General features: G+C 34.9%; 1 protein-coding gene across 3 annotated transcripts in view; it reads right to left on the bottom strand.

Moving 5' to 3' along the window:
• Positions 1 to 13,704, bottom strand: part of ARHGAP39 (Rho GTPase activating protein 39) — a 316,607-nt gene that overhangs the window by 176,861 nt on the left and 126,042 nt on the right. For all 3 annotated transcript variants that reach the window (XM_074263619.1, XM_074263602.1, XM_074263610.1), the window contains exon 4: positions 854 to 1,291. In XM_074263619.1, the coding sequence (XP_074119720.1) occupies positions 854 to 1,291 (438 nt within the window). The remainder of the gene's footprint in view (positions 1 to 853; positions 1,292 to 13,704) is intronic.

Consider the following 13,704-nt stretch of genomic DNA (forward strand, 5'->3'; position numbering starts at 1 on the left):
CAGCTTCTCAACCTCAATGATTATAAAGGCTTGAAAGTATTTCAGGAGACATCTAATCTAACCTATTCTTCTATATTTCTTATGAGAAGGTTGTTTTTTGTTTTTTTTTTTTTTTAAAGGGAGGTGGGGTGGAGATGTTGGGAAGCATAGAAATAAGTCCAATCCACACTTCTGGATAGCTTTAGAATAGAGAGTCTTTGTTCACATTGACATAAAATGTAACTCTCCACATTTTTCATCTTTTGCTTCTATTTCTGTTCTGAAAGACCAAGAATAAAAAAGTTTCATCTGTCTAACTTTTGAAAGCCCTTTAAGTAACTGAAAATAGTAACCATCTTCATCCTCCCAAAACTTTTTACATAGAAACATACTTGCAAAGAGGGAAGTCACATCAAGAATGAAGAGCAAGTAATATGGATATATGTTTTGTATAACTGCATGCAGAATCAACATTATATTGCTTGCCATCAAGTGAGATAGGTGAGGGGTGGAAGGAGAAAGAGAATTTGGAACTCAAAATTAAAAAAAAATGAATGTTAAATTTTTAATATGTAATAGAGAAATATTTAATGAATTAAATTTATTTGTTTGTTTATTTATGTATCTATGTATTTATTTATTTATCAAAAGCATAACAATAACCCTGGAGAAACTTAATCTTCCACTTCCCTTAACATAAGTATCTTGTATTAAATAAGAGCAAAAGGAGAAATAGCTTGAAGGCACTCTGTGAGCAGTCATGACAGGCTATCTCATTCTCTGCTAAAACAAAAGCTAGAAAATTCTCCTAAAAAATCTCAGTTGGGAAAGAAGACAAACTACTAGCACCTTCTCTGGTTTACTCCCGTCTTACCTCTCATTCTCTTCTTTTACTGCAGTAAATTGGGTTGACTGTCGATTGGCTCGGGCCTGTTGTTCCTGAGCCTTCTCGCTAGCTTCTAGCTCTTGTTCCAGGGAAGAGCTGGTGCTGCCCTCTCGACTGACATTGCTACTGCGTCCAGGGCTATTCTCTGTTGAAGCCCTTGGGGATTCTGTATTCTGCTTCAAGGTCTGAAGCTTGGCAAGAGGGATGATGTCACAGTTTTGTGGCCGGTGCCATACAGTTCTCTGAGTGGTGGCATTATAATAATAAAAACGAGATGTGTTTGGATCAAAAAGTTCCCACCACTGGTTCTCATTGGTACGCTTAATCCGCACGCCAGCAGGTGGGTCCCATACACACTCGCCTGTGATGAGATTGGCATACATGCGTTCTCGTGTTCGAGGCTCGATGATTTCCACCCATTCTAGCCTGAAAAGGAAAACACCAAAAAGAGAATGCATATTAGGTAAGATCAGAAGAAGAAGTATCCGGAGAAAAAGAGGAGGCGGCATGTGCCGGAGCAGTCAAGCCATTGCCACCATCATGATTAACACCTCCCTTTCTTTAGACCTCAATGGAGACAGCCCAACTCTCTCAGCCCAAGAGCTGTGGGAAGAGAACAGAGCTCCAGATCACTGGCCCTGCAGTCAGGACTACTTTTCTCATCAATACCAATACCAACTGCAACCAAAGAGGAAGAAAACCCAAGAGCTCTGGAAGTGGTAATACAATCCTGCATCCGGCCCAGCTCTAGAGTCATCATCCTGGGAAATATCTCCCCCACTTTGTATCTGACCTGTGGCAGAGCATTCTAAGCTCGTATTGGTCTGATCAGCCACTGTCAGACACATTGTAACTCTACTCTAATAGTGATGTCATTTTGGTCCTCTTCAAGAACAAAGCACAACAACCACCACTTTGTTGCTTTCTTTTCCTGTGAATTTGTGGTATGTCTCACTTAGCATCTGGTCTCTGCAAGATGAGGCCCAAATAATATGTTTTAAGCATTCAATTCTGGAAAATCTATCTCTTAGAAAGAGAGGAAGGGGTAATTAGGTAAGATAGTGGATACAGCGCTGGGCCTGGAGCCAGAAAGACTTCAGTTAAAATCTGGCCTGACACTTACTAGCTGCAGGAACTTGTTCAGACAAGTTACTTAACCTCAGTTTGCCAGTTTCCTAATCTGTAGAATGAAGATAATACTAGTCCCTCCCCTCTCTCAGGATTGTTGTGAAGATAAAGTAACTGTACAGTATGTGTATATATTTTGTGCCTATAAGTACTATATAAATGTTAGTTATTATTAAAACAGGTTTGCTTTATTAAGTTTGCACCATATGATGTTTGGTCTTATTCTCCCCCAAATTATCCCATTAATCCTATTTTTTGTTTTAGAACTGATTTCATTGGTATAAAGAACTCATCCAAACTATATAGATAAAGTAACTATGTTTATATAGATACACAGTTTTGGGAAGTTGAAGGTGCAACAGATTAAATGATTTGCTCAAGATCACACTGTATGTGTCAGATGAACTTGAACTTAAGTTTTAACCAAAGCTGGGTCCTGATCCACTAAAATGCTGAGTGACAGAAAACTAGGCTAAGTGTGCTGACTAGGCCAAAGAGATGAACCAAGATTATCATGTTTACAAAGATCAGGCAGCTTACATCTTTTGGGAGAAGGAGGAAGAGTTGAGATTCTAGTTAGAAGCCTTCCTGAGCCACAAATTAAGCTCTGTTCACATGGGTTCATATGCTTAAGTCATCATCAACTCATCTCCTGGGCTTTTAGTGCAACAAAAATAGTAAAAAACAATGAAAAAAAGAATGATAATGAGGGGTAAAGTAGGTACTCTAGAAATGATGTCACCTAGAGGATAGATACACAAGTTGGTCAGTGCTCTGCTTGAATGGATTTGCTTTAATGACTTTTGCTGTTTTTGTTTGGTTTTGAGTCTTATTAAACAGAAACATTTCCCCTTCTACATGCTCTGGCATTTCCTGATTGGTTTAAATACTGCCAATCTAGACATACCTTAAACAAGGGACAACTGGCAATCAACAGCTGCCAAAATCATCCCATAGAGCAGCTGAAGCTTACAAAAAGAACCAGCTGCACAAAGAAATATATAAAATCACAAAGCACATCAATCTGAGTCTTCATTAGGAAATATAAATACAGTTTAACTCAAGAAACATTTAGTATGTATGATCATGAAGCAAAAGGAAACTGACTAGCCTCAGTCTCCTGCTGAAAGAACATTTGTAAAACATTTAATTAAATCTTATAAAATGATGATGCTCTTGTAAAAATATATTAACCAATACTCAGACTTTCATCTGTTGAACTCAAAGAACTATGTAAGTCTTTATTCTTCATAATTAATGTTTTCAATACTTTTAAAGTCATTGTTCTATGGCACTAAAAGCCTTTTACAATACTAATTCATCTATCTGCTATTATTTTTCTAAAGCAGCCAACACTAATAATATATAAAAACTGAATTTGTTATTAATTTTCTATAAGTAACTCAAAGATCATATAAATTCACACCACTAATCACTGGCAAGTCTATGAAGATATCTCAAGGTTCCAGACTGCTGTCTTAAGCTATGAGAATAATAAAATTTTTAGGAGTAGGATCATAGTGTACAATAATCAGTGAGCATCCATTTTGTACAAGACAACGCATGAGATATTAGAATTATTATACACAGCTATGACCTATTGCTCCTTCAGTTATCATGATTTAGTATTTAGTTGAGGATATAGGATATATATTATTACTTCTATGCAGATGATTCCCAGATATATATATATATCTGCCCTTCCATTAATCTATCCATCTTTAAAGTTTATCTAGCTCTGAGCTTTCTCTCTTGATCTCTAGTTTCTACATCATCAATAGACTTGCACATTCTGAATTGGATTTCTCATGGCATTTCAATGTCCAAAAGAGAAATCACTCTTTCCCGTTAAACTTTCTTCTCTTCTGAACTTCTAGTCACACACATTTCCAAACTTAGTGTTTACCTTTGACACTTCATTCTTCATTTATCTAATAAATTGCCAGATCCTATTTCTAAATCTACAACCTTTTCCAGCACCCTCATTCAGGGTCTCTCATCACAGTTTGCTTAGACTATTTCAAGAGCTTCCTAATTTCACTCTCTCTCATGCTTCTCCCCTTTCCAATTCATCCTTCACATAACCTCCAAAGTATTAGTCTGAATATCACCTTCCCTGAAAACACACAAACACATTAATAAACTGTTGGTTTTCTATAATCACTAGGAACAAATATGAACTCTTTCTGATATTTAAAGCTTTTCATAATCTGGTCCCTTTATATCTTTCCCATTTCCCTCCATCTACTCACCCTATAATCCAACCATAATGTTCTCCTTGATGTTACTACTCACACATAACATTAGGTCACACATGTATATGTTCTTACATTGGATTGTCCTCAAAGCCTAGAGGATTCTCCCTCCTCATACCAAACTTTGGAAATCTTTATTTCCTTAAAGACTCAGCTCAAGTGCCAGCTTCAGAAGGAGACTGGTGTCTCCCCTTAAAGGTTACATGTATGTGGCATTGTGCATGATCTTTGTGATTATATTATTGTAATTTCCCAGCTAATATTTTTTATTTCAAATTTCTGCATAAATATTCACTAAGGAAATTGGTCTCTATTTTGTCCCTTCCTAGTTAGGTATCAATGCATATTTTTTGTCATAAAATATATTCACATACCATCAGTTATTCAACCATCTCCAACTGATGGGCATCCATTCAGTTTCCAGTTTCTAGCTACTACAAAAAGGGCTGCCACAAACATTTTTGCACATATGGGTCCCTTTCCCTCATTTAAGATCTCTTTGGGATAGAAACCCAGTAGAAACACCACTGGGTCAAAGGGTATGCACAGTGTGATAACTTTTTGAGCATAATTCCAAAATGCTCTCCAGAATTATTAGATCAGGTTACAACTCCACCAACAATTCTATCAAATTTTTAAAGAACAATTAATTCCCTTAACATATAAACTATTTGGAAATATAGTAAAGGAGTTCTAGCAAATTCTTTTATGACAAAAATATATATTGTATATATTGTATTACTTGCCCTCTAGGGGAGGGCTAGGGGGAAGGAAGGGAACACAAAGTTTTTCAAGGATCCATGTTAAAAAATTGTCCATGCATATGTTTTGAAAATAAAAAGCTTAAAAAAAATTGGCAGAATTCACGTGTGAATGCACGTAGGTTTGGAGAATTTTCCTCAGGGAACTCACTTGTGGCTTATTCAATTTATTTTTCTAAGACAGCATTAAGCATTTTATTTCCTCTCCTGTTAATCTGGGTAATTTATATTTTCATAAATAGTCATACATTTCACTTAAGTTGTTAGATTTATGGATACATAATTGGAGGGGAAACTCCTAATAATGGCATAAAATGCTATTCTACTTTTTCTTGTCTTTATCTTAATATTTCTTATTGTCTCAAGTAGTTATTTATCTTCTATTTGGACCATTCTAATTTTCCAGGAGTTTGTTGCTTTGCAAAACCATGTTAAGCTGTCAGTTCTTTTCTCCTAGTCTTCCTTTCATAGTTCTTGTTTCTTTTCCTCAAGACTCTCTTGCTTCATATTTCCTAGGAATTCTGATTGAGTTTTTGTTCAAACTTTGTTTTTTGTTAAGGTTTTGTTTATAGATATTTTTAAATTGTTCTCTTCTTTGGGGTATATTAAAAAAAACAAGCAGGGTTATAAGAGTCTGTTTCAATATGGTAGTTGTATAATTGGAGAAAAGGGGGATATATATGGAAGAAACTGTGAAGATCAAAACAGTAAGAGTAGATGGGTCAGGTGAGTGGGAGTGAAGAATAAAGGATGATAGGTGAGGTTGTGGGACAGAGATAATGGTGGTGTGTTCAACATTAATATAGAGAAGTTCAGGAGGGATAAGGATTTGGGGAGAAAGATAAGTTGTTTTAGACAGTGAGTTTCAAGTGTTCAAAAGACATTCAGTTCAAGAGATTAAAATGTTGTTTACAAATCTAAGATCTGTAGGAAGATGATTACTGAATTCCCAGGAATTGATAAAATTGATGATTAAGATATCACTAATGTAAGAGAAATCATGAAATAAGAGTTTCCAGAGTCTCCTGGGTAATACAAACATTAAATGTCAAGTGAGCAGAACCAATAAAACAATGTGTAGAAAAACAACAAAGTCAAGAAAAAACAACTTTGAAAGAAATAAAAATTCTCAAACAATGATCAAGTAACTCTTCAGTGAAGTAAGATAATACAAAGGGAGAAGAGAAGAGGATGAAGGACAATCAGACTTGGGAGGATGGATAGGAGCATCCATGATTAGTGAGTATGGCTTAAAAGAAGATTTAGCAAAATAAGAGTGAAGAATAGTGAAAAGAGGAGAATCAAAAGAATACAGTTTCATTCAAATCTAAAAAGGGTCTATACTAGAAAAAAGAATGATCAACCAAAAAAATGATAGAGAAAAGTCAAGAAAGATGAGAAATAACAAAAGACCATTAAATTTGCTCAATGGTTACTCTGTAGAAAACAATTTCAATTGAATGAGTTCAAAAGCTAGACCTCATAGAGTTTAAAACCGAATGAGTAGATTAAAGGCAGGGCACAATAGAAGGGCCACAGTGGGTAGGCTTGGTGGGTTTGTCTTAACTTTGCTGGCTTTTGGTTTCTGGGCAACTCTTATGAGAAGGTGGGCTGGCTGGATTGAAGTTACAGCTTCAAGAAATGAGAGATGGAAATGGAAGAAGAGATAGGCAGGGAACATGTAGAAGCCATTCACATGGCTTAAGTCTATCTCTTTAAATATACCATCACTACTGACAGGTGAGTTTACGCTACAGCTTACAAATAAGAGGTTTCAGTCAATGTATACCTTACTAGTAGTACAAAATTTGGTGGTTCAATAACTATTGATGAAAAAGTGATTATGCTTCAAATATGAGATACAATAGAGCAGGAGTTTTTCCATTCCATTACAAGATCATATTACAAAGGTACAGCAGCAGTTTTACTATTGTATAAACTCAATTATTTAACAAGAAAAAATGCTTAGGATAATTCAAATATGGTCATTATGCTTATTAAAATTAAAAGTGATTTAGAATCTACAAATTAAAAAAGAAGAAACTTTTACCTGAAAACAAGAATTTATTAAAAGTTCTGCTCAGGCTGATTCTGATGTAGAAGCATCCATTAATATAATAAGTAAATTTGTTGTTGTTGTTGTTGTTGTTTTCCCCCTTGAGGCTGGGGTTAAGTGACTTGCCCAGGGTCACACAGCTAGGAAGTGCTAAGTGTCTGAGACCAAATTTGAACTCAGGTCCTCCTGAATTCAGGGCTGGTGCTCTATGCACTGCACCACCTAGCTGCCCCAATAAGAGTAAATTTGTGAAAAAAAATACAAGGAGTTTTTGACATTAATAATAAGGCAAATGGCATTAAAACTGGTCCTCAGCATGCTGAGGACTCTCTCTCCCTTCCTTATTCCCCTCTTTCCCTCACACAGACATCACCTGTTTTTATTTTCTAGCTCTCTGAATGAGGTTTACTAATGTGTTTTTCACCCTATCTTCTAACACTCAGATGAGACATGAAAATACTGTGAAATGGTTTTTGTGGCAGAAGTCTTTGTACTTCAAATTCTTGTATATTTCCAAATAAACAGTTAAAAGGCAGATTTTTAAGAGTAAACACATACATACATATTGTATTTTTAGGTCAACTGATATAATTATTTTGTTATATATATTTTGTAGACCTTGGCTACAAATTGAATTAAATTGGACAATATTGAAGGCATCAGAATATTTTAAATCTATTTGTATAGTAGCTCTATCAAACATCCATGGTTACATAACGTTTTAATATTATAGAAACTATATTACTATAAACAGACGTTTCAACACAGGTGAGTGTGAGGGGAACTATTACTCCCACATTTCTCATGGAAAAAAATTAATTCTGTATCCTTGGATCACATTTTCAAAATCATCTGTTGCCAATTTTCTAGAAATATGGGTCTATAAAATACAACATCTCCATGACTCTTGCTTCTATCACTCTCTTAGTGAGAATGTTGCTCAAATTTCACTGAAAAAATTGAGAGCATTTGCTAAGACCTCCTTTTTCTCTACTCCTCCTCAACTTGCATAACTTGGATGCCTTCTGCCACTATCTCCTCCTACACTTCTTTCTCATATAAAGAAGTGGCCCTTCTCTTTGCCAAGGCAAACCCTCCCATGCAAATACTGTTCCATTCCATCTTGTCTTCTCCAGCAGACTGGCCCTTCTCTCATTCTCAAGCTTGCACTAATGTTCAATCTCTTCCTACTGACAGAACGCCTTATTTTGTATAAATACATGTCTTGTCTATTCTCAAAAAAAACCCACTTGACCTGTCCATCTCTAATAGCTACCACACTATATTCTCCTTCCATTTCTACTTAAAAAACCAACCACAATAGGTTGCCCTACTTTCTTTCCTCTGACCGATTAATACTTTACAGTATGGTTTCTGATCTCATCATTCCACTGAAACTGCTTTATCAAAATTACCCAGCATTTCTTAATCACCAAATTGACTAGTCTTTTCTCGGTTTATATTCCTTTTTTCTTTTTTTCAACTTCTCTTCAGCCACTGAGATTGTGGATCACCTTCTTATCATTGCTACTCTCTTTACTCTCTAGCTTTGAATAACTCTGCCCTTACCTGGTTCTCCTGCTAATATTCTTTATGGGATCTTCATCTAGGTCATGTCACTAAACAGGAGTCTTGGGCCTTCTTCTCTTCTCTCTAATTTTACTTGGTGATTTCAAGAGTATCCATGGATTCAATAATCTTCTCTATACTAATGATTCTCAGCTCTTTTTTCTAGTTCTAACACTCTCTTATGACCTCTCCAAGTATTTACTGGGCATCATGAAGTGGATATACCAAAGACATCTTAAATATATCCAGAACTCACTGGTTTTCTCTCCAAGACCTTTCCTCTTTCAAACTTTCCTATGACTCTCAGGGGCACTATCATCTCTCGGTACCTTCTTTACCAGGCTCACAATCTAGGTGTCATCCTTAACTCTACTTTCTTTCACACACACTCCCATCCATATCCCCTCTAAGATAGATCATTATGCATTTCAGAACTGTTGCCAATCAATTCTAGCTTGGCAATTTTTATAGGGTTATTTATAAATCTAAATATCTTTCTCTGAAAACTGTCAATTCATATTCTTTGGTAATTTATCACCGGAAGAACAATTCTTATTCTTATAAATCTGACTCAGTTCCCTATAAAATCTAGAAATGAGCAAATTTTCCTCACTCCCTCCACCAAATTATTGCTTTTCCTTTCATTTTAGCTGAATTAGCTTTACTTATACACAATTTACAACTTTTTTAGGTAATCAAAATTGTCCACTTTCTCTCTTACGACATAACATTTAAATCTATGTAATTTAAATAAGCTATTTCAGGAAATTTAAAATAAAATTATAAGAGAACTAGGGAATCTCAACATACCACTCTTAAACCTACATAAATATAACCAGATCACATTCCTATTATAAAACATTAGAAAACAGGAATAAATGCAGTTTTTCTAAAACAAAAATCTTTAAATTGATATGTTGTATCAATCTAAAGTGAAGAACAAGTATTATGGGTAATAGGGATAAACTAGAAGCTTCTCCAACAAGTAAAGTAAAACAAAGATGTCCATTATCACTATTATAATTCAATAGTAGACTAGAAATACTAGCCTTAACAATAAGAAAAAGAAATTGGAGAAAGGCTTAGGAAAAAAAAAAAAGAAAAATTGTTATGTTTTGGAGATTTTTTCAACATGTTGATTTGTTTTTTTAATTTTTTCCCCCACTTCATCTTTTTCTTTTAGAAAGAAGTTCTTTGATACTGATCTTGCGCAAATCACTAAACCATTATAGAAATTACTTATCTGTAAAAAAGAGAGGCTGGTGGAGGCCCATCAATTGGAGAATGGCTGAATAAATTATGGTATATAAATATTATGGAATATTATTGTTCTGTAAGAAATGACCAACAGAATGATTTCAGAAAGGCCTGGAGAGACTTACATGAACTAATGCTGAGTGAAATGAGCAGGATCAGGAGATCATTATATACTTCAACAACAATACTATATGATGATCAATTCTGATGGACAAGACCCTCTCCAACAATGAGATGAACCAAATCAGTTCCAATAGAGCAGTAATGAACTGAACTAGCTACTCCCAGCGAGAAAGAACTCTGGGAGATGATTATGAACCACTACATAGAATTCCCAATCCCTCTCATTTTGTCCGACTGCATTTTGGATTTCTTTCACAGGGTAATTGTACACTATTTCAAAGTCTGATTCTTTTTGCACAGCAAAAAGACTGTTTAGACATGTATACATATATTGTATTTAATTTATACTTTAACATATTTAACATGTATTGGTCAACCTGCCATCTAGGGGGGAGGGGATGGAGGAAAAATTAGAACAAAAGGTTTGGCAATTGTCAATGTTGTAAAATTACCCATGCATATATCTGGTAAATAAAAATTATTAAAATTTTAAAAAATTAAAAGAGAGAGGCTGGACCAGTTGGTCTCTGAGATTAATTCCAGCTCTAACTCCATGATCCTGATATTCTATGACAATAAGTTGCCTTCTAACTCTAAATCTTAAGAATCGTATAAAAATTATTTGAATAAAATTATGTATATAAAATTGGGACACCTAAGTCATTAAATAGGTTCAAAGATCCTTTTTTTCAGGGAACATATTTCCTTAGGACAATGTGGAAATGTGGAAAGAGGTAAAAAGAACAATTACATTTTTCATTTTCAAAGCAGTTGATGACTAAAATCAAGGGGGAAAAAAAATCACCAAGGGCCCTAATTTTCTCCAGCTGTCTACAAACTCCTAGGATGCTTTACACCATAACAGTACATTTGTTGATAAAATAACTAGCTCTAATTTGGAAATATGCCCAAAGGGTTACAAAACTGTGCACACTCTTTGATCTAGCAGTGCCACTACTAGTCTGTATCCCAAGGAAATCATAAAGGAGGGAAAAGGACCCACATGTGCAAAAATGTTTGTAGCAGCAGCTCTTTTTGTGGTAACAAAAAATTGGAAAATGAGTAGATGCAATCAATTGGGGAATAGCAGAATAAGTTATGGTATATGAAAGTAATGGAATATTACTGTTCTATGAAAAATAACAATTGATTTTATAAAGACCTGGAAAGATTTACATGAACTGATGCTGAGCAAAAGAAGCAGAACCAAGAATACATTCAACAAGATTTGTGTGAAGATCAACTATGACAAACTTGATTCTTCTTAGTGATTCAGTGATTCAAGGCAATCCCAATAAACTTTAAATAAAAATGCCATCTACAACCAAGGAGAGAGAGACTACGGAGTCTGAATGTAAATCAATATGGACTATTGTAAAGGTCCTGTTGTCTCTTCAATTATAATCCTTCTCTGGGAGATCTCTTTTCTGTAAAATCTTTTTCTCTGTGAGCAGGTTTCTTAGGAAGCTTCTGGAGCCTCCGGCCAGACTCTCCTTCCAGACCACCGTCTAAACTCAATCTCCTAGTCAGACTCTCTCCTTCAAGACTGCCATCCCAACTCTGTCCCAGACTCGACTCACTCCAGACCCAATGCTGCCTCTTTTATCCACCCAGAGAATGGGTGTGGGATAACTCAGGGGCTTGTGGGAAAAATACTTCAACCAATGAACTTGCTCTTTTTAAAGGTTGTATAAACTCCTTTCATATGTAAATTCCTTCTCAGAAGTTCAAAGGGGTAATCTCCCCTTAAAGGCCTGAACCAAAGGTGTGAACTAGAGAATTGTTAAGTACGGACTTAGCACTTAGTAAGAATCTAACAGACTATGTTCACTTTTTCCCCTCTTTTCCTTCTATTTCTTTTCTTCTTACAGTTTTTCCCTTTTGTTCTGCTTGTTCTCTCCCAATATAATTCATAAGGAAATGTTTCTTAAAAAAATAAATGGAGATATATAACAAAAAAGTTGTATTTTTTAATGTATAAACTGGGGAAAATAAATTAAAGTTAAATTAAATTAACTAACTCTAAGGGACATTCTATGATTACTTTTAAGTTAAATTGTATACTGATTATTTCAATGAGTCTTTAAATAGGGGGATGGATGCTTTATTGAATTGTGTGTGTGTGTGTGTGTGTGTGTGTGTGTGACATCAGTCTTTCCACCCAGAGCTTATCTAATTATCCTTTAGTATTTATTAAACATATATCTTCAGCATCTGGGATAGCCTAGGATAGCCTACTGAGTCATGTCTACAGAAATGAACTACAACTTCCCCCCAAACAGATAGTGTTAACATAGTCAAAGACCAACACATCTTATGCCTTCCCTCTGTCAATCATTTTTTATTTCCTTATGTAGCTTATTTGAACACAACAATTTGTAGTATTTCCCTCATTAGATCACAAGGTTCTCCAGGGCAGGGACTATCTTTTTTTGTATTCCCAGAACTTAGCACAGTGGCTGGCATATAGCAGACACTTAATAAATTTCTGACTAATCACAGATATATACACTACACTGAAACATGCTAAAACTAAGTAATCAATCAAGTTCTACTCATTATACTACAAGGTAACAAGAAGTCTGTTGGTGATAACAAATATGGATGTAACATTGCTCTCTGTTGTTTTTTAGTAACAAATGACTCTGAAACCCCATTTATGGTTCTCTTTACGAAGACTAGAGTAGTTGCCCATTTCCTTCTTTAGCCCATTTAAAAAAGAAGGAAAAATTGAGGCAATGTTGGGGTTGAGTGGCTTGTCCAAGACACATAGCTAAAGGTGTCTGAGGTCAGATTTAAACTCATGAAGATAAGTCTTCTGGACTCCAGACCCACATACAGCATAGTAATTGAAAGCATTCCATATTAAATAAGACAAGCAAATATCTTTAAATGCATCTCAAAACTATTTTATAATGTAAATTATGTGTCTTCCCCAAGATTTAGTATTTTAAATCTCTAATTTTTGAATATGTGCTTAATCTTTTAGTCTGTCACAATACTACAAATGCTAAGAGAAATTAAGCTGTCCATATGACCCAGAGACTGGCAGGAAAAATGACAAGATTAGCAAGATCAGTCCAAACAGCTTATTTACATAATCCTTCATTCAAGTTTTTAAGTCATTATTCTAAACATTTCATGAATGTTTATGATGATACTAGGTTTGGGCCATAAGAATAAATTTATTCTTAGTGAGAAACACACAAGTGTAAGATCCTAATACTGAAGAAATCCTATTTTCTCCACACTATTTTTAGTTTTATAATTGAAAGGGTTTTTAACAGACTAGTTTTATTCTCGCAACACTGTCTATGATGTTAAAGATGACATTTTAATTTCCATTTATAGAATCTTTTCTCCTAACAACAAATATAGGCCCACAAAACTAATGCTAAATAAGCCTACCAAAGCCAAGGAAAATGACTACAATATGACATATAAGAACAATCGATATGCTGACAAATTTTGTTAAAGGTTTTCTGCAATGTTAAAAAGCTTTTTGACACAAGGTTTAGAAAGTGCTTTTAAAGTCTTAATTAGTCTAACTTCTGGTTTCCAAATAACATTTTCTTTCAGGATAAGCCATATGTCAATGAGACTAAAAAGTTGTTAGGAAAAACCATGGAAATTTAGGATGGATCAGTTTCAAGATGTGAAAGATGGAAAAGGATCTCTCTCATACAAACC

Source organism: Sminthopsis crassicaudata, chromosome 1 (assembly GCF_048593235.1).
Source record: "Sminthopsis crassicaudata isolate SCR6 chromosome 1, ASM4859323v1, whole genome shotgun sequence".
NCBI classification, from domain to species: Eukaryota; Metazoa; Chordata; class Mammalia; order Dasyuromorphia; family Dasyuridae; genus Sminthopsis; species Sminthopsis crassicaudata.